The sequence below is a fragment of the Oncorhynchus mykiss genome, chromosome 22, assembly GCF_057628025.1.
Source record: "Oncorhynchus mykiss isolate SJ-2025 chromosome 22, ASM5762802v1, whole genome shotgun sequence".
NCBI classification, from domain to species: Eukaryota; Metazoa; Chordata; class Actinopteri; order Salmoniformes; family Salmonidae; genus Oncorhynchus; species Oncorhynchus mykiss.
The window spans coordinates 41,395,143-41,415,953 of record NC_143043.1 but is presented as its reverse complement, the minus strand read 5'-3'; the positions used below and the strand labels follow the sequence as shown (position 1 = coordinate 41,415,953).

Sequence of the window (20,811 nt, the reverse complement as noted above, 5' to 3'; positions counted from 1 at the left end):
TAATTCCAACACTCATCAATTCCACCCTTCAGACAGGCACAGATCAACCCATCTTTCCCAGTAAATAATACTTCTACCATTTCTTCTCCCAATACACCCCTCCATTCTCCTATGGTGTCTCACTAGGGACTTGAACCTCCTTATCTGCAACATTTCAGAGTACATGGCCATTAAGGCCAGATTGTTCTTCAATATGTTCAAACTTTCATAGATGACCAGCAGGGTCAAATAATAATCACAGTGGTTGTAGAGGGTGCAACAGGTCAGCACCTCAGGAGTAAATGTCAGTTGGCTTTTCATAGCCGATCATTCAGAGGCTGAAACAGCAGGTGAAGTAGAGAGAGCGAGAGGGAGAGAATCGAAAACAGTATGTGCGGGACAAATTAACACGTCCAGTGAATAGGTCAGGGTTCCATAGCCGCAGGCAGATCAGTTGAAACTGGAGCAGCAGCACGGCCAGGTGGACAGGGACAGCCAGGAGTCATCAGGCCAGGTAGTCCTGAGGCATGATTCTAGGGCTCAGGTCAGCCAGGAGGGGAGGGAGAGAGAATTCGAGGGAGCATACTTAAATTCACACAGGACACCAGATAAGAAAGGAGAATTACACCAGATATAAGACTGACTCTAGCCCCCCGACACAGACTATTGCAGCATAGATATCAGTTCAGACATTGAAAATCTGTTCCCAACTATCTTGAATTTTATGCAGCATAGTTGTCAACTCTCTTGATGTAAGTAAAACTTTGATTTATATTAGTAATTTTAAGCCATTTATGATTTTGAATTGGTGTCAGACAAACCATAATTGCCTTTCCCATTGTTGTGGCAGAGCTGCCATGAGTAGGTTATAATTTTGTATTCGCACACTCTAGGAGCTCAGATGTTTCGACGTCGAAACGTTGGTAATTCCATTTTTGCATCTGAGCTCCTAGAGTGTAGGGCTCTCTTTTAGTTTCTAGTTTTCTACTCCGCTAGCCAGCACCTCGCCTAAATAGGTGTGTGTTTATTTTTCTTCTATATCATTTTGTATTCAGCATACATCTCCATATGCCCAGATGAATTGGTTGTTTACAATGTCATTCATAAACATCATACCTTTCTTATACATTCTCTCCAATAAAATTGTCTTATCTTCTATCAGTACATATTGTTTGCTGTAATATATATTCTGGAGGATAAAATTGGATAGTTTAATAATACAAATAATACTTTACTTTGCTGCCCTTGCTACAGCCATAAGAGTACCACTGAGAAAGTGAATATCCATCACTGTCTGTCTTGCCATAGACGTGGGGATATCTCAAAGTTCTATCAGTGTTCAATTAACTGACATTGTCCTTCAGCCTGCTGGGTGGATTTCCTCACTGACAGATGGCTGCTGTCTTTTATCTCAACCTTTGATTGGCTCTTCATTAAGAACTAACTATATGCTCCTCTAGAGAGACATAGAGAGACTACTGAGGAGCTGACCTGTTTGTTTAGTTATAATGAAGTCGTATAGAAACATACTTTCCCCCCTCTGAAACAGCCCAGAGCCCGGGTCTCAGCTGTGTGTGTCTATGCTGTGATAACATTTCCCCAAATATTTTTTTTGTTTATGGCATTTTACAACTACCTGTGTTTTTTCCCCTTTCAGATCTGGCCTTTATTGTCCCATTTGTCACAGCAGCAAAGTCTTGACTCTGAACCCAAACATTTAGGGTGAGTCCCACATGGCATCCTATTCATCGTATGCACTACAGTTGACCATATGGCCCTGTTCAAAAGTAGTGCACTATATAGGGACAGATGTTGTTGTGCTGCTTGACCTAGGCTTTATATCTTGTTTGTTATAGGATTTTTACAAACGTCATGGCTCAGAATAAACCGACTGTCTAGAGTTGAAGACATAACTAAGTGTCTGACTGAAGCACTTCCACTAACCTTCACTGTTAGGATGCTGCTGCAGGGTCTGTTCTAAATCCCCAGTCTGTCTGTCTACCTCTGTCCTTTCATACTTTGATGAATAGGTTAGGCCTAACTCCTGACAGTACACTTGATGCTGCAGGCTTTCACTTTGTTTTGCCTTCACCAGAGGGGGATTTAGTACTTTATGGTGAGAGCCAGACCATTACTTTACCACATTCTTGCCTTTGTTTACAACACTCAACATTCACCTAACACTTGGCCACACTTAATACTGACTCTTTGCTTATTTTCAGTCTCTGATTTCTGTCTGCTCACCCTGGCAAACATGGAGCCAGTCGCCACTGCCCGTAAAGTATGAGAGATCCCACTGGTATGGTGGCTCCTTAGGGACACACTTTCCCCTCTGTGTGTAAAATATTTTTGCTTTGTTGGCTGTCTTATTACGTAGCAAAGCAGATCAGTTTTAATTAACAGAGCCTTTCAAGCACTGTGGAAAGATCGGCTTTTCATCCTACATTCAGTAATCAGAGATCTCTCATTTAAAAGCCTGAAGAGCGTAGCTGACTGACCAGGTAGATGATCTTTGACCCTCCTTGACACATGAGCAATCAATGGGAAGAGAGTCTTGAACCTGATCTGCCACTTAAGCCTTTCTATGGTTATTTTACCATGGCAACAGGGAACTCCTCCCATAGCGGGCTGTCAAGGAACGATACCAAGTAAGCGTGAGCTCTCTTTCTCTCCTTTTCCCAACGTTAGATTCACATGGATTTAAATCCTTTAGGGATTATAGGGAAGCAGAACATTGTCAAATGCTTTAGTAATGGTTATTATTATTCAGCGCGCGCGCCTGTGTGTGTCCGCCTGTGCGTGTCCGCCTGTGTGTGCACATGCGTGTGTCTCAGAGTGAGCGAGGGATGGGGTGGGTGTTTTATCTGAGCGGTCCCTGTTTGCTCTTATAGGCATCAGCATAATGAGAGATCACTAATGACATTGTGCTGAACATTAGCCTAGCCTGAAGCCCTCAGACTTATGTAAACTGCTGACTGGAGTGACAGGCTCACAGACAGACAGACCAGGACAGTGCTGGAGGAACTAGTTGTTGAAAACAGAATGACACTCAGTGCAGCAATGCTCTTCCCCCCAGCCTTAGACAGATCTGGTACCAGGCTATCTCCCCCCAGATCAGCTGGGTACTCAGAACCCCTGGAGCCTGAATCAGGAGAAACTTGCATGGAAGGAACTAAAGAAAATACTTTGTCAGAGTCCATTCTTTCTCACCCTCCAGTTTAGAGCGGACATGAGAAAAGCATCGCCTGAGCCTAAGAAATCCACAAAATATAAATCTGTGGCCCAGGGATTACCAGTGCTGCCTGCCACGCAGTTAGGATGCTGCAGAATGTGGAGTGAAATGAGGACTCATCTGCTCTGCAGCCACTTGCGCATGCAGCACACACAGGTTTATTGGGATAAATCTTGTCCTGGAGACAGAGCTGAGCAATTTCCACTAGATGGGCCAATTTCAAAGTCAAAATTGTTCTTAAAGGAAAGATCCACCCAAAACCACCAATTTCTATCATTTACAATGTTAAATAACAGTAAATCTGTTGCAGCTCAAGTCGACTACAAAACTCACAATGCAATGCTTTCTCTATTGCTCGTTAGCAAACATAGCTACATACATTAATACAAAAGTCAATATCAGCATATGAAGTAGCTAGTTAGTTGTGAAATCGCCTAAACAAACTGCACTATCAATTTAGGTGTCTACAATCTCACCATGTTCAAACTGCAGATTGATGTGCCTTGCAGAGTGGAGTCTGACATTCTCAACGGCACTATGCAACGCATCCTGGACTGAAGAGGCTGACAAATAGGAGAAATGTGGTGGACCCTCTGTTAAATTACACATTTCTCGAGGTAGGAATATCGCAGAAATATGATCATTGGCTCATTTGGGAGAAGACAACCTCCAGCGTTATGACATTGGCCAGTATTGAAATGTATAATAGATGTTTTCGCAATCTAAAAGGTGTTTTCGCAATCTCACTTCCAATGTCGTGAGAGCAGCTTTATTGCAATGCTACGCCATACTGGGCAAAATGTCTGTCCGCGTGAACGGCAATAGCTCAGATACACCACAAATATTTACCCTGGTAAACAATATAACATTGCTCATAAATGCACCAAAACAATATACAAATCAGAATGGGTTAATCTTTCCTTTAATTTAAGGTTAGGCATGTGGTTGGCAGATTTGGTGACTTTGTGGCTGTGCCAGCTAGTGACGACCCTGCAGAGCTGCCTCCAGTACACGAGTCATCCCAATAAATGCCAACCTGTGCAGCACACAGGGTACTTCAGCATCTAGTGGACAGATTAGGTAGTGTAGTGTGTATTCTGTTAATGGCATTCTTCCCTAGTCAATTTTGATGGTGGTTTTGTTAGTAAGTGTTTGTCCTTATAGTAATCCTGAAACCGCAATAATGACCCTTGGTGATATTCCATATACTGAGAAATGCATTAAGTGACTGTTCTGTTCCTGTTCCCCAGAGATACAGACATCCTCTCCATCCATCCATCCACCCATCCATTTTTTGTTTCTCTGTTCTCTCCTTGATCTTTGAGTTTGGCAGTGCAGTGCATCATTTCAGTAACATTCCTGAAGCCTGACCTACTACTGAGTACTGACCTATATCAGTTCTGCTGTGCTGTCACGTATGGCTTCTTTTCTCTTCCATGTACTTGTCTAGCTCTAGCTAGCAGTTTCCTACATAATATTGCTTTATAGAGCAACTCTAGCAGCAGTCAGAAAGCGGTTAATGGCTTTTAGTTGGAGAGAGAATCTGTGGCGGTTGGGGGACACTTGAACTGTTAAACTTCCTGAAGGATGTAGACTACAGTCAGACAACTTCCTGTGAACTAGATAGAGCCATACAATGATGTGAATGTCTCTATGGGGCAGACAATGCAGTTTCACTTTCACCAGCAGAGGGCGCCAGAGAGGACAACCTCTCCATGACATCACCCATATTATTCCTCTTCTATCATCAAGGACAAGTCACTGATGGTCTTACCTGTCTTTCCCTACCAATCCTCCATACTAGAGGTTGACCGATTAATCGGAGTGGCTGATTAATTAGGGCTGATTTGAAGTTTTCAAAACACTCGGAAATCAGTATTTTTTGACATTTTTTTTTTTACACCTTTATTTAACTAGGCAAGTCAGTTAAGAACACATTCTTATTTTCAATGACGGCCTAGGAATGGTGGGTTAACTGCCTTGTTCAGGGGCAGAACGACAGATTTTTTAACTTTTAGCTCGGGGATTCAATCTTGAAACCTTATGGTTAACCAGTCCAACGCTCTGACCACATGCCTTACATTGCACTCCACGAGGAGCCTGCCTGTTACGCGAATGCAGTAAGAAGCCACGGTAATTTGCTAGCTAGCATTAAACTTATCTTATAAAAACAATCAATCAATCATAATCACTAGTTATAACTACACATGGTTGATGATATTACTAGTTTATCCTTTAGTTTAGCCTTTCTTAAAATCAATACACAAGTATATATTTTCAAACCTGCATATTTAGTTAATATTGCCTGCTAACATTAATTTATTTTAAGTAGAAAAATTGTGTCACTTCTCTTGCAACAGAGTCAGGATATATGCAGCAGTTTGGGCTGCCTGGCTCGTTGCAAACTGTGTGAAGACTATTTCTTCCTAACAAAGACAGCCAACTTCGCCAAACGGGGTAATGATTTAACAAAAGCACATTTGCGACTGTACCTAACCATAAACATCAATGCCTTTCTTAAAATCAATACACAGAAGTATATATTTTTAAACCTGCATATTTAGCTAAAAGAAATCCAGGTTAGCAGAAAATATTAACCAGGTGAAATTGTGTCACTTCTCTTGCGTTCATTGCACGCAGAGTCAGGGTATATGCAACAGTTTGGGCCGCCTGGCTCGTTGCGAACTAATTTGCCAGAATTGTACGTAATTATGACATAACATTGAAGGTTATGAAATGTAACAAGAATATTTAGACTTAGGGATGCCACCTGTTAGATAAAATACAGAACGGTTTCGTATTTCACTGATATAATAAACCTCTTGTTTTTGAGATGACAGTTTCCGGATTCAACCATATTAATGACCTAAGGCTCGTATTTCTGTGTGTTATGTTATAATTAAGTCTATGATTTGATAGAGCAGTCTGATTGAGCGATGGTAGGCACCAGCAGGCTCGAAAGCATTCATTCAAACAGCACTTTCGTGCGTTTTGCCAGCAGCTCTTCGAAATGCTTCCTCCCCTTGCTCTGAATGGGTAACGCTGCTTCGAGGGTGGCTGTTGTCGATGTGTCCCTGGTTCGAGCCCAGGTAGGGGCGAGGAGAGGGACGGAAGCTATACTGTTACACTGGCAATACTAAAGTGCCTATAAGAACATCCAATAGTCAAAGGGATATGAAATACGAATCGTATAGCGAGAAATAGTCCTATAATTCCTATAATAACTACAATCTAAAACTTCTTACATGGGAATATTGAAGACTCATGTTAAAAGGAACCACCAGCTTTCATGTGTTCTCATGTTCTGAGCAAGGAACTGAAACGTTAGCTTTCCTACATGGCACATATTGCACTTTTACTTTCTTCTCCAACACTTTGTTTTTACATTATTTAAACCAAATTGAACATGTTTCATTATTTATTTGAGGCTAAATTGATTTTATTGATGTATTATATTAAGTTAAAATAAGTGTTCATTCAGTATCGTTGTAATTGTCATTATTACAAATAAAAAAATGAATCGGTATCGACTTATTTTGGTCCTCCAATAATCGGTATCGGCGCTGAAAAATCATAATCGGTCGACCTCTACTCCACACAGTCATTGACCAGTGTCCATGACTTTGAGCATTCAGCTCAAGAAATAGGTCATATAATGCATAGTCACATAGTAGCCTACATGTAGAACAGGACAGTCCAGCTTACAGTAATCATATCACTAGGCAGAGCAGGCTGAGGGCAGAGCAGGCTGAGGGCAGAGCAGGCTGAGGGCAGAGCAGGCTGAGGGCAGAGCAGGCTGAGGGCAGAGCAGGCTGAGGGCAGAGCAGGCTGAGGGCAGAGCAGGCTGAGGGCAGAGCAGGCTGAGGGCAGAGCAGGCTGAGGGCAGAGCAGGCTGAAGGCAGAGCAGGCTGAAGGCAGAGCAGGCTGAGGGCAGAGCAGGCTGAGGGCAGAGCAGGCTGAGGGCAGAGCAGGCTGAGGGCAGAGCAGGCTGCATGTGATGGAGTTAGATGATGATGTGGATTACTAACACGACCCCTCTGCCACAGGCTACAGACACACAGCTAACGACCTAACTACTGCCCCCAGGGAGGACGGGTGTGTGTGTGTGTGTGTGTGTGTGTGTGTGTGTGTGTGTGTGTGTGTGTGTGTCCGTCCATCCGCCCGCTATGTTAATGGCTCCCTATGTGTGTATAAATCAGCTCAAGACATTTTTGTGTCAGTGTTTGATTAAGTGCTGCTGTAACTGCTGCAATCAATAAACTGAAGGTAAATAGTCTCTGTTTAGAGATGGTATTTGGGAGGGTTCTCTGAACATTATTATGGAGTTTGTCTCAGGCGATTCTTTCAGTGCTCTAAGACCATAGATATAGAACAGTTCTATCTATCTTGTTCTAACTATGTCTGAAAATCTCCGTGTCATTTAACGATCAGGGAAAAACTGATTTGAAGTTGTTCGATTAATGAGAGGGATGCTGTTGAATAAAGTTGACATTTCCTCCTAGTAAAGGATTGAGCCATCCCACATGCTGCAGTCTCCTCCCTGTCTCTCTGGGACCCTGATGCTGCTAGCCTCAGTGCAAAGCAAATGGAACGTCAGTAAGATAGATGCTGTTGGATGAGCCTTTTCACATGCATTTCACAGGCTGCAGTCCCGTCTCTGTTTCTTTGGTACAATAATGCTAACCTCAGTCATCACTGAGACTGTTGTCTCACAGTGATAATGCTAACCTCAGTCATCACTGAGACTGTTGTCTCACAGTGATAATGCTAACCTCAGTCATCACTGAGACTGTTGTCTCACAGTGACAATGCTAACCTCAGTCATCACTGAGACTGTTCTCTCACAGTGATAATGCTAACCTCAGTCATCACTGAGACTATTGTCTCACAGTGATAATGCTAACCTCAGTCATCACTGAGACTGTTGTCTCACAGTGTTAATGCTAACCTCAGTCATCACTGAGACTGTTGTCTCACAGTGTTAATGCTAACCTCAGTCATCACTGAGACTGTTGTCTCACAGTGATAATGCTAACCTCAGTCATCACTGAGACTATTGTCTCACAGTGATAATGCTAACCTCAGTCATCACTGAGACTATTGTCTCACAGTGACAATGCTAACCTCAGTCATCACTGAGACTGTTCTCTCACAGTGATAATGCTAACCTCAGTCATCACTGTATTGACTATTGTCTCACAGTGATAATGCTAACCTCAGTCATCACTGAGACTATTGTCTCACAGTGACAATGCTAACCTCAGTCATCACTGAGACTGTTCTCTCACAGTGATAATGCTAACCTCAGTCATCACTGAGACTGTTGTCTCACAATGATAATGCTAACCTCAGTCATCACTGAGACTGTTGTCTCACAGTGATAATGCTAGCCCCCACACGCGACACCTAAATAACTAACACTACACTAGAGAGCTAAGGGGCCATAACTTTACTCTCGATCAGTGTAATAAAGCACTGCTGTGTGAGTATGCATACGAACATGAGAGGGATGTTTTCTAAAACCAGTATGTGCTTTATGTTTTCTTGTATATAAACTAAGGGTAGATGGATGCTAGAGCAGGGAGACTCCAGGCAAACTATGTATAATATCAGCAGCTTGCACGAGGCAAAGCATAATTGATTTTCTGCTTTTGTTATGTTGGAACAAAGGCTTTCTTAACTCTGGGTGGGTGAGCTAGTGACGGTTTTCACTGAGATAGTTTGACAGCATGCTAGACAGGCTCCAGGGGGAAATGAAGCCAACACAATGTTGAGGTATGCTAGTGTTATGGTGTGACGTGCCGTAAAAATAGGAATTCATTTACATACGTATTCATACATATGAATATGCGTAATGCAGTGTAAGTAACAGTAGTGGGACTATAAACTGTGTTTTTTATCCTGGGCCAATGACCACCAGGCTAGGTTCCTTTTGTTTTTTCCTCCAGCAACACCCTGAATAAACAAGGATTGATCAGAGGTGACATCACAGGTGCTGGCCCCTCCCCTCCCTCTGTGGTGAACAACCAATGTCCCTAAGGACATGTCACACCAGGCTGGCAATGCAGGAACTGCCAGCATCCTCCTGCTACACACACACACACACACACCACTGTGTTTGACAGCTAACCCTTGGACAGAAGGGTTTAAGGGGGAAGCTGGTCTAGCACTGTCATCACAGAGCTGCACAAGCACCCTCACAAAGGCACGCGTCACAGACACACACACACACACACACACTGCTGATGCAGAAGCGTGGTGAGGAAATACTTTAGAGCGCGTGCTATAGATCATGATGCTGAGGAAGCTGGTGTGTAAGAAGATCTGTGCCTGTAAGAACCAGATGCTATTTATAATATATTCTCTTGACGTGGTGTCTCTCTCTCTCTCTCTATTCCTCTCACACTACCTAGCGACATCTCTCCCGATGTTTTCTTTTCCTCCTCTCTTTTCCCCAATTGATCTGCCTTTCTCAAATTCTTCTCTCTCTCGCTCTCTCTCTCTCTCTCTCTTAGTAGATATATACTGGTTTGATGGTAATTACAGGTTAGCAGTCTGGTGGAGGAATGGAGTGTTGTGAGGAGGATGAGTGGGGGAAGACAGCTGTGAACGGGGCGTTTCTCTCCGTGTGCCTGCCTGTTGCTTTGTTTATGGAGATATCGGTCTGGTTGTCTGAATGGTGACTTGTTTTGCTGTCTTTCATAATTACCACTGACGTTACTATGGTGTTTGGGACACAACCTTTGAACAGGCTCTGATTCGCTATTTTTATTGTATGAATCCCTCCTAAGAAAAACCTTTTTTTTATGGTGTGCAGTTTGTCTTCCTGCTGAGGAGTACATTACTGTTCTCTCACGTAGCTTTCTGGGAAATAATGTTGGCTCCAGGCATCTCTCCAGGATCATATTTTCTCTTCGTTCATAATCCCTCGTGTAAACCGGAAAACTGTAGAGGTGACAGAACGGATTGTATTCGTGTAACAGTGACAATCCAGATTAAATGAGCTAGCTACACCCAGCATGGCAGATGGGTGGGTTACAACACCCACACACTCACCCCCAAACAACAGGGTCGAGCTTAGTAGGCAGGAAACAGAAGTGAAACTGGAACATACTAGGCTAGGTGTCCAATATAAAATGCTTGTTTTTGTTTCCCTAAGGTGTGTCCTAATGAACATGGTGGTTACCAATGCAGAAATTATATAACTTAAAACTGGACTAACGCCACTTCTCTCCTCTTTCCCCTGGCAGATAAGAACTTTGATGATGAGGACTCTGTGGATGGGGGCCGGTCCTGCTCCTCCGCATCGTCCTCCAAGGCGCCCCCCACTGGTAGGAGGACTGTAGCTGCAGCTTCTGTCCGCAGGCCCAGCTCTGCCACCGGACCCGGCAAGATCTCTGCTAAAGATGCTGCTGCAGGAGCAGTAGATGAGGAGGACTTCATCAAGGCTTTTGAAGAGGTTCCTACTATCCAGGTAACATGCACAGATAGGGGTTCTGTGTGTGTGTTTACAGTATAAATTGCTATCAACCCCAGTCTGACTCCTGTCTCTCCTCTCCAGATCCACTCCAACAGAGAGATGGAGGAGAACCTCTCCAAGGTCCGGGAGGTTCTGTCTGACGACAAAAACGACTGGGAGCACCGAGTCATCGCTGTAAGGACCACAACCACTAATGATCAATGTCTGCATGACCATCTCAGCACCTTGTACTGTATATTCTGGCTTTGTTGACAGTAGTAGCCTATAAACAGTCAGAAACTACTGTTGTAGCGTAAACGTTTGTGTTTCCTCTGTCTAGCTGAAGAAGGTGCGTTCTCTGCTCCTGGCTGGAGCGCTGGAGTATGAGAGTTTTCCTCAGCAGCTCCGTCTGCTGGAGGCCCCTCTGAAGCTGTCGGCTAAAGACCTGAGGTCCCAGGTGGTACGAGAGGCCTGCATCACACTGGGGTAAGGACCTGCAGACACGCAAACCAGCTTTCAACCTCTCTCTTCCACTTCTATGCCAAGTAGAGTTATCTACACTGTTGAGTGAACTATCTGTTCCAAAAGCTGCTATCTCAGAGTGGTTGAGTAAGGCTGACCAGAGGCCGTGGTTAGATATGTAGCAGCTCTGTGAAATGACACAGTAAAGTGGCAACATTAAAGGGAGGGAAGCTCCTCGTCCCACCTGGCCCAGTTTGTAAATCAACCTGATCTTTAAATGTGTATCTTGACTAGAGGTCGATCGATTTAATCGGAATGGCCGATGAGTTAAGAACACATACTTATTTTCAATGACTGCCTAGGAACTGTGGGCTAAATGTGTATCTTGACTAGAGGTCGATCGATTTAATCGGAATGGCCGATGAGTTAAGAACACATACTTATTTTCAATGACTGCCTAGGAACTGTGGGCTAACTGCCTTGTTCAGGGGCAGAACGACAGGTTTTCACCTTGTCAGCTCAGGGGTTCCAATCTTGCAACCGCACAGTCCAACGCTCTAACCATTGCACTCCACGAGTAGCCTGCCTGTTACGCGAATACAGTAGAAGCCAAGATAAATTGCTAGCTAGCATTAAACTTATCTTATAAAAACTATCAATCATAATCACTAGCCAGGCTGGGCCTGGCTCCCAAGTGGGTAGGTCGATGCACTCCCAGGTCCACCCATGGCTGTACCCCTCCCCAGTCATGTGAAATCCATAGATTAGGACCTAATTAATTTATTTCAATTGTCTGATTTCCTTATATGAACTGTAACTCACTAAAATCTTTGAAATTGTTGCATGTTGCGTTTATATTCTTGTTCAGTATTAGTTCCAGTACGTTAAATCAAATGTTTCTGAGGAGATTTAACATCTTTGATTGATATTGATTTGCTGTATGTGTTCAATCTCTCCCCTCACCTCTTCAGATACTTGTCCACGCTAATGGGCAACAAGTTTGACCACTGTGCAGAGACCCTGATGCCCACACTGCTCAACCTGGTGCCCAACAGTGCCAAGGTGATGGCCACGTCTGGCATGGCAGCCATACGTCTCATCCTCAGGGTGAGTACTGCACACAAACTGTATATGCAGACATTCATATACCGTACGTCAGGGGTTGAATCACCTTGGATGAATGGGATTCATGCATTAGCTACTGTGTCAAACAGAAAATTAATCATTTCCTGATGTATGTATTACTCAGTATGACTGATATCTGGTTGATGTATTTATTACTCAGTATGACTGATATCTGGTTGATGTATGTATTACTCAGTATGACTGATATCTGGTTGATGTATTTATTACTCAGTATGACTGATATCTGGTTGATGTATTTATTACTCAGTATGACTGATATCTGGTTGATGTATTTATTACTCAGTATGACTGATATCTGGTTGATGTATGTATTACTCAGTATGACTGATATCTGGTTGATGTATTTATTACTCAGTATGACTGATATCTGGTTGATGTATTTATTACTCAGTATGACTGATATCTGGTTGATGTATGTATTACTCAGTATGACTGATATCTGGTTGATGTATTTATTACTCAGTATGACTGATATCTGGTTGATGTATTTATTACGCAGTATGACTGATATCTGGTTGATGTATTTATTACTCAGTATGACTGATATCTGGTTGATGTATGTATTACTCAGTATGACTGATATCTGGTTGATGTATTTATTACTCAGTATGACTGATATCTGGTTGATGTATTTATTACTCAGTATGACTGATATCTGGTTGATGTATTTATTACTCAGTATGACTGATATCTGGTTGATGTATTTATTACTCAGTATGACTGATATCTGGTTGATGTATGTATTACTCAGTATGACTGATATCTGGTTGATGTATTTATTACTCAGTATGACTGATATCTGGTTGATGTATTTATTACTCAGTATGACTGATATCTGGTTGATGTATTTATTACTCAGTATGACTGATATCTGGTTGATGTATGTATTACTCAGTATGACTGATATCTGGTTGATGTATTTATTACTCAGTATGACTGATATCTGGTTGATGTATTTATTACTCAGTATGACTGATATCTGGTTGATGTATTTATTACTCAGTATGACTGATATCTGGTTGATGTATTTATTACTCAGTATGACTGATATCTGGTTGATGTATGTATTACTCAGTATGACTGATATCTGGTTGATGTATTTATTACTCAGTATGACTGATATCTGGTTGTGAAATGTGTTGTTAAGACACTGGGAGGTGGAAAATAACCTGTATCTGAAGACCTCTGGGACCTCCTCCTCTTTCTTCCAGCATACACACTACTCACGTCTCATCCCAATCATCACTAGTAACTGCACGTCCAAATCAGTGGCCGTCAGACGGTAAAGACTCAAATATCCTCTGTGAAATCATTTGGTGTGAACATCTTCTATCTTTCCCTGAGGTTTCCCTTATACATGTGTTAACTCTCATCACGTCTCCTCTCTCTCTCCAGGCGCAGTTATGAGTTCCTAGAGCTGTTATTACTGGAGTGGCAGACACACACACTGGAGAGGTAAACACACACCCTTTCAGGATAAACTCTGCATGCTAATGCTGTATTTATCCAGGACATAAAAACTAACAACTGATGATCTCTGGTCTTTGCTGGTTAAATTGATGATTCTGGAGGCCTGGAGTGAGCCATCACCATCACTCTCCACAAAGCATCCCCATGGTTGTCACGACAACCTTGCAGAGAGTTTAAAAAGCATGTAGAAAGCGTGCTGTATGGTCACTTTCCACCCGTAGAGGAGAGTGGAGGATAGCAGAAGAGCGGTGGGATAGTAGAGTGAGAGAGAGAAGAAAGGAGTATTAACAGAAGTCTCGGGGGGAGAGAGGGGGGGGGGGGGGGGTGAGGAAGACTGCGTGACCTCTCTGTTGGTGTAGTTTTGGTTTCCTGGCTGCTGTACCTGAAGTTGTCTCTGTCATGTTTGCCTACTTTCCCACCAGGCACGTGGCTATTCTGACGGAGACCATCAAGAAAGGGATCCATGATGCCGACTCAGAGGCCAGGTCCGTGGCCAGAAAGTAAGTTCTGTTTTTATGGTTGTTTATTTGGTAAATTTGTCTGAATTTGTCCTCAGTAAAACAATGAATTGGTCTTTGCAGTTTGTAAAAAGTAATATATTTCTTTATGATTTCATGACTGACAGTATGGATGACAATATGGAATAAAATGACATCTCTCGGTGTCTCTTATTTTACTACGAATATAAATTCCTCCGGGCATTGTCTCATACAGTATGTAACTTTCCCTCTGGTGACCTATCAGAGGTATGTGGGTCGCAGGTAGCTTAGTGGTAGGAGCATTGGACCAGTAACTGATTGCTGGTTCGAATCCCAGAGCCAACAAGGCTCTGTCAATGTGCCCTTGAGCAAGGCACTTAACCCTAATTGCTCCTGTAAGTCGCTCTTGATAAGTTTGTCTGCTAAATGACTAAAATGTAAACGTTTTAGAAAATGTGTGCTGACAGTTCTGTTCATGTACTGATATGAGGGGCTGTGACCTTCTCCACCCCCTCCTTCCTCCCTCACCCATAGGTGTTATTGGGGTTTCCATGGCCACTACAGCCGGGAAGCGGAGCATCTTTTCCAGGCCCTGGAGTCGACCTATCAGAAGGCTCTCCAGTCTCACCTGAAAAGTTCTGACAGCGTTGTGTCCCTCCACCAATCAGACCGCTCATCCTCCTCCTCTCAGGAGAGCCTCAAGTAAGATACCTCTCCCTCTATCCCTCCCTCCTTCCCTCATCCCTGTTTACTTTCATCCCTTCATCCATCCACCCCTCCTTCCCTCATCCCTGTTTACTTTCATCCCTTCATCCATCCACCCCTCCTTCCCTCCCCAAGTCAGACTGCTCATCTTCCTCCTTTCAGAAGAGCATCAACACACCACTCCATCCCTTACCTTCCCCTTCCCCCCATCCCTTCCTCTCTATTTATCCCTTCATATGATTGATGATGATGTGGAAAAATGTATCATTGATTTGAACACACCACTAATGGATCTGTCTGCCTCATGGACACACTGAGGTAGATTGTATCGGTTGATCCAGTTTAACGACTGGACAGAGTGAGCTAATCTTCCTCTTCATCCTCATTGTCAGAGGGGTCTGAGCCCTGAACTGGTGTCCAGACCTTTATCTTTTATAATGTCACTGGCAGTTTGAATCATGTTTTCCCGTACATCGTCCGAGGGGTCTGAGCCCTGGCCTATGACATCGTTTTGTCTTGTTTTTGGTAGTGTGAAGTATAGGGATACTGAGCTGTTAATAACTCCAATAACTCCATAATGGTGTGTCCTTCTCTCTCCTCAGCCGGCCCCTGTCTGTCAAGAGTGTCATAGGAGGCGACATGAAAAGGGGTAAGACTACTAGCTGCTACAGTATTCATTTCTCAACACGTGTTGTTTATTTCTTGCCACCTCTTTCTATTTGTGGGTTATGTCAGGTGTCTCTTGCAAATCCGATTATAATTTTTTCCTCTGTGAGACTAAATACAGACTAATGAAATGTATAATGTGTTGGTATGATATGTTGATATTTCAACCTCTCCCGTTCTCCCCCTCTCCCTGTCTCCCCCTCTCCCTGTCTCTCCCTGTCTCCCCCTCTCCCTGTCTCTCCCTGTCTCTCCCTGTCTCTCCCTGTCTCTCCCTGTCTCTCCCTGTCTCCCCCTCTCCCTGTCTCCCCGATGGCAGGGAAGATGGTGAGTTCCAGGGTGAACTCTAACCCCGGCGGTTCTCTTCAGCGTTCCCGTAGTGACATCGACGTGAACGCTGCGGCCAGCGCCAAATCCTGTCTGGTCACCGTGCCCTCCGCTTCTCCCTTCAGCTCAGCCGCTACTCTGCCCCCAGGCTCCTACGCCTCTCTAGGTAAATCAGACACACACTAGGAATGATATCATGATATTTCTTTGGATATCCAGATAGTCGAAATACATGTTTACATTTTTTTTTACATGGAGTGCTCTACTGGTTTCGGCGGGTGGGGGAGGGGCGGGAGAAGAGCAGAGGCCGGTGTGGGTGACAGTCAGTGTGTGGCACGGATGGAGAGAGAGAGACACAAAGTAGTCAAACCGACTCGCGCTAGTCAGTTCAGGAAGAGTCATTTCTCAAAGTTACCACCATGTCTTAATTACATTATTCTGTATAAATTAAAATCTGAAAAACACTGGTGTGTAGATATTAATTCATGTGAGGGTTGTAAGTAAGACATCATTAAGCTGTATAGAAACATGAAACAGACAACAAGGCCAAAATGTGCAGATAGACAGGCTCCAAAGTTTTGTATGTAAACTAATTAAACTAAAGATGTCAAATGACTGCCTATAATCACTCTGATTTGACGACTGACCGTTATATAAATATTCAAGTCCTTGATAAATAATGATGAAAAACTCTCCACGTACCTCCCAAATTTGGGCAATTTGATACTGAGGAGTCCTGCAATCCAGTTGCTGTCCCTCTGTTCTTTCCCTAACGCGTCCCTGTGGAGTGTACTGCTTACTGTCCATTACTAATGAGACGTCTTTCTCCCACCCACCTCTCTCTTTCTCTCTCTCTCTCTCTCTCTCTCCCCCTCTTTTTTTCTCCTTTTCTCTCTCTCTTGCTCTATTTCTCTCTCTCTCTCTCTCTCTCTCTCTCTCTCTCTCTCTCTCTCTCTCTCTCTCTCTCTCTCTCTCTCTCTTTCTCTCCCTCTCTCTCTCTCTCTCTCTATTTCTCTCTCTCTCTCTCTATTTCTCTCTCTATTTCTCTCTCTTGCTCTATTTCTCTCTCTCCCTCTCTCTCTCTCTCTCCCCCTCTCTCTCTCTCTTTCTCTCTCTCCCTCTCTCTCTCTCTCTCTCTCTCTCTATTTCTCTCTCTTGCTCTATTTCTCTCTCTTTATCTCTCTCTCTCTCTCCCTCTCTCTCTCTCTCTCCCCCTCTCTCTCTCTCTCTCTCTCTCTCTCTCTCTCTCTCTCTCTCTCTCTCTCTCTCGCTCTCTCTCTCTCTCTCTCTCTCTCTCTCTCTCTCGCTCTCTCTCCTGGCTAACTGGTACTAATGTTTAATTCTATAACTCTCTTCACCCGACGCCCCCGCTTTGATTTATGCCCAAAAGATGGCACACCTGGTAAAATTAATACGGGTAAGATCTGTGTGTGTTTGTGTGTTCTGCGTCTGTCGGGGACAGTCAAAGGTTCGGCTGAGCCCCCCCTTTACATTTAGTTTATTAGGGATTAGCGAAGGGCAAGCACTCTGTTTTATGTATGTAAAGGTGAATGTTGCATGCAGTGAAACTCACCCACCCTTTGGTCTCTGTCTGTGTGTAAGTGGTCTGTGTTAAGGGGTCAGAGGTCGCTGAGGTTTAGTGTTGCCTGCCTTTCAAGGTGATCCTCTACCTGTTGGTACTCTTCTAATTATCTAGATATCACTTAAAGAAAGGCCTTTCCCGATCCTGTAATGTAATGCACTCTCTGACTGAGTAGGACCTCGCTTATCAAACATCTTCCAATGAATATAAGGTCACTGCTTCTACCCACATTCTATTAAACAGTGTGTGAAGGCTGGTAATAAGACTCGTTGTTGGCCGAGGCAGGGTTTCCCCCTGGCTGCATGTTTTGGTTTTTGTCCCAGCACTACACAGCTGATTCAAATAACCAACTCATCATCAAGCTTTGACTATTTGAATCAGCTGTGTAGTGCTAGGACAAAAAACAAGACGTGCACCCGGGGGGGGGGGGGGGGGGGGCACCAGGACCGACTTGGGGAAACCCTGGGCTAAGGTGCTACTTAATCTAGGGCCAGGTCCCAGCTGTTGTGGAAAGAGATATTCTCAATGTGTGGTGGTTGTGAGTGCATGTGTGTCTGTGTATCTAAAATTGGAGCGGTTTGCTGGAAAAATGTAAGAATACCTTTTTGATAATACAGTCCAAAATTAGCAGACATCTGAACGCCCCAATCTCTTTCTCAGCATCAGTCAATGTGCTGTCCCAGCTCTTAGGAACATTACTTGGCTGGATTGCAAATATGACAATGCCAATTTATTTGCGATTTTGCAAATAAACTGAAGAGTAGTTTAACATACTGTAAAGAAAGTTGTGTTATCTTGATGTTGCTTTAGACAAACGTTTCCCAGATCCAATGCATTTCTTTGTGGGAATGTGTAGAAATATTCAGTATGTTTGTCTGTGTTTCAGAACCGCCCCCCCCATCCAGATCTTTTGTCTGTTTAAAGCAGTTTCTTTGTTTTGTGTCGTGGTGAACTGTGGTGCACAACTGCTTGGATACAGTATCATTTGTAGTGTAGTGGCTTCAACTGTCTTACTAACTCCCTGTGTGTTTTGTTTTCTACAGGTCGTGTGCGTACGAGGAGGACAAGCGCTGGCAGTGCCGTCGGAGCCAGCGCTACTGTGACTGACAGCAGGGGGCGCAGCCGAGCCAAAATGGTATCCCAGTCCCAGCGTGAGTACACACACACACACACACACACACACACACACACACTGTCAGCAAAATAACCCAAGACCGATTTCATTCCCTCACAGCACACTGTCTGAACTCAAGGAAGCCGTCCACATTGTCATCTCCAGTCTCTCTCCTTCTCATGTAAACCCCCAGTATGACCTTTATCCTGTCTGCTGTGAGCTCATACTACATTTATATACAGTACCAGTCAAAAGTTTGTACACACCTACTCATTCAAGGGTTTTTCTTTATTTTGACTATTTTCTATATTGTAGAATAATAGTGAATACATCACAACAATGAAATAACACACATGGAATCATGTAGTAATCAAAAAAGTGTTGAACAAATTATATTTTAGATTCTTCAAAGTAGCCGTCTTTTGCCTTGATGTGACAGCTTTGCACACTCTTGGCATTCTCACAACCAGCTTCACCTAGAATGCTTTTCCAACAGTCTTGAAGGAATTCCCACATATGCTGAGCACTTGTTGGCTGCTTTTCCTTCACTCTGCAGTCCAACTCATATACTAGGTTCTCTTCAGTTTATATACAATTTATTTTTATTTAACTAGGTAAGTCCGTTAAGAACAAATTATTATTTACAATGACGGCCTAGGAACAGTGCCTGTCGTTCTGCCTTGTTAAGGGGCAGAACGACAGATTTTTACCTTGTCAGCTCGGGGATTCGATCTAGCAACCTTTCGGTTACTGGTCCAACACTCTAACCACTAGGCTACCTGCCGCCCCAAAATACTAGGTTCTCTTCAGTTTATATACTAGGTTCTCTTCAGTTTATATACTAGGTTCTCTTAATTTCTCTCTTTTACCTCATACATTTTACATCCTGAAGGAACTTTGAGCGCCTGTTATTAGTGCAACCTTTCACAAGATGTGTGTGTGGTTTTCTCTGTCCCTCTGTCCCTCTCTCTCTCTGAAGCCTCGATGAGGGGCTTCAATGATATGTGCATGTGTAACATGCCATCCACAGATAACATCTGGCCCAGTGCATGCTGGGCTAACACTACTCTCTGTCACATTTGACCGTTTTATTTTCACGTCCTGTTCTGCCGCTTGCTACCATAACAACCACAGGATCCAGATCTGCTAACCCCACTGGCGGTGGTAAGGCCCGGACTTCATCCAATCAGAGTAAAGAATCCAGTTCTTAGTCCCATCCCTTCCTCCTGTGCAGTTCTCTGCATGTCAATCAATTCATTATTTTATGGTCCATTCAACTCAAGTGCATGTTTATTATTTTAGTGTTTTGATTGGTACATTTTGTTGTCAATTGTTGATTGTTGTCTGTGTTCTCTGAACTGTTTTCATTGTTGATGCCGTTGTTGTTGTTGTAATCACTGGTTGGTTTTCCCACAGCCAGTTAGACCCTGGATTCAACCCATCTTGTTTGTCCTGCAACTGTTTATATGTCCCTCTCTATCTATCTCATCAAAGCTGAAATCCAATATCTATGTTAGGATAGAAAGAGAATGTTATTGGTCCCGTTACCTCAAGTGTTGGTTTGACATTCTGTGGATTATTCCCCTCCAAATCACCAAGGCACTGTAAACACACAGAGATATGTGCTCAGTTGGCGTGGCTCTAGTAAAGCCAAAGTTGTGGGTTCAATTCCCACTGGAATCACATGCACATTATGCACTCACTGTACTGTAAGTGGCTTTAGATAAGTGTCTGCTAAGAGTTGTATATGATTATTTTATTACTACAATAAGTGACATATGCCATTAGAAACATTTAAGTAATGAAATATTCCCCCAGAAAGAATGAGATAGAAAATGAGGGAATTCAGCTTTGAGCCGTGACAGAACCTTCCCAGCATGCCATGAAGAGGTGCGTTGCTCTGCTCGCTGTGACCCATCGTGTCTGAAAGGGTGTATCGTTTCACTCTCTGCCTGTGACTCCTGTGCTTTGTCCTTCCTGCAGCTGGCAGTCGCTCCAGTTCCCCTGGCAAGCTGCTGGGCCACTCGTCTGGGTACGGGAGGATCAGCAGGCCCCCCTCAGCCTCCAGCACCCCTGCAGACAAGAGGAGCAAGGTCCCCCGCAGCCAGGGCTGCAGTAGAGATTCCTCTCCCAGCCGACTGGGACTAGGTAATGGCCCTTTTACATGTCGCCACAACTTCAGCATTGTGCATG

General features: G+C 43.7%; 1 protein-coding gene across 17 annotated transcripts in view; it reads left to right on the top strand.

The window, feature by feature from the left end:
• Positions 1 to 20,811, top strand: part of LOC110502096 (CLIP-associating protein 1-B) — a 131,953-nt gene that overhangs the window by 79,862 nt on the left and 31,280 nt on the right. For 7 of the 17 annotated variants that reach the window (XR_016490627.1, XM_090216065.1, XM_090216060.1 and 4 more), the window contains exons 9-22: positions 10,462 to 10,685; positions 10,773 to 10,865; positions 11,011 to 11,156; positions 12,104 to 12,239; positions 13,490 to 13,560; positions 13,674 to 13,733; positions 14,171 to 14,248; positions 14,762 to 14,929; positions 15,535 to 15,581; positions 15,915 to 16,088; positions 17,313 to 17,339; positions 18,548 to 18,655; positions 19,753 to 19,809; positions 20,602 to 20,766. Coding sequence is in view for 16 of the 17 variants with exons in the window: in XM_090216065.1 (XP_090072191.1) it covers positions 10,462 to 10,685; positions 10,773 to 10,865; positions 11,011 to 11,156; positions 12,104 to 12,239; positions 13,490 to 13,560; positions 13,674 to 13,733; positions 14,171 to 14,248; positions 14,762 to 14,929; positions 15,535 to 15,581; positions 15,915 to 16,088; positions 17,313 to 17,339; positions 18,548 to 18,655; positions 19,753 to 19,809; positions 20,602 to 20,766 (1,554 nt within the window). In the remaining variant the exon portion in view is untranslated. The remainder of the gene's footprint in view (positions 1 to 10,461; positions 10,686 to 10,772; positions 10,866 to 11,010; positions 11,157 to 12,103; positions 12,240 to 13,489; positions 13,561 to 13,673; positions 13,734 to 14,170; positions 14,249 to 14,761; positions 14,930 to 15,534; positions 15,582 to 15,914; positions 16,089 to 17,312; positions 17,340 to 18,547; positions 18,656 to 19,752; positions 19,810 to 20,601; positions 20,767 to 20,811) is intronic. The other 10 variants (XM_090216067.1, XM_090216061.1, XM_090216063.1 and 7 more) reach the window with 3 other exon arrangements.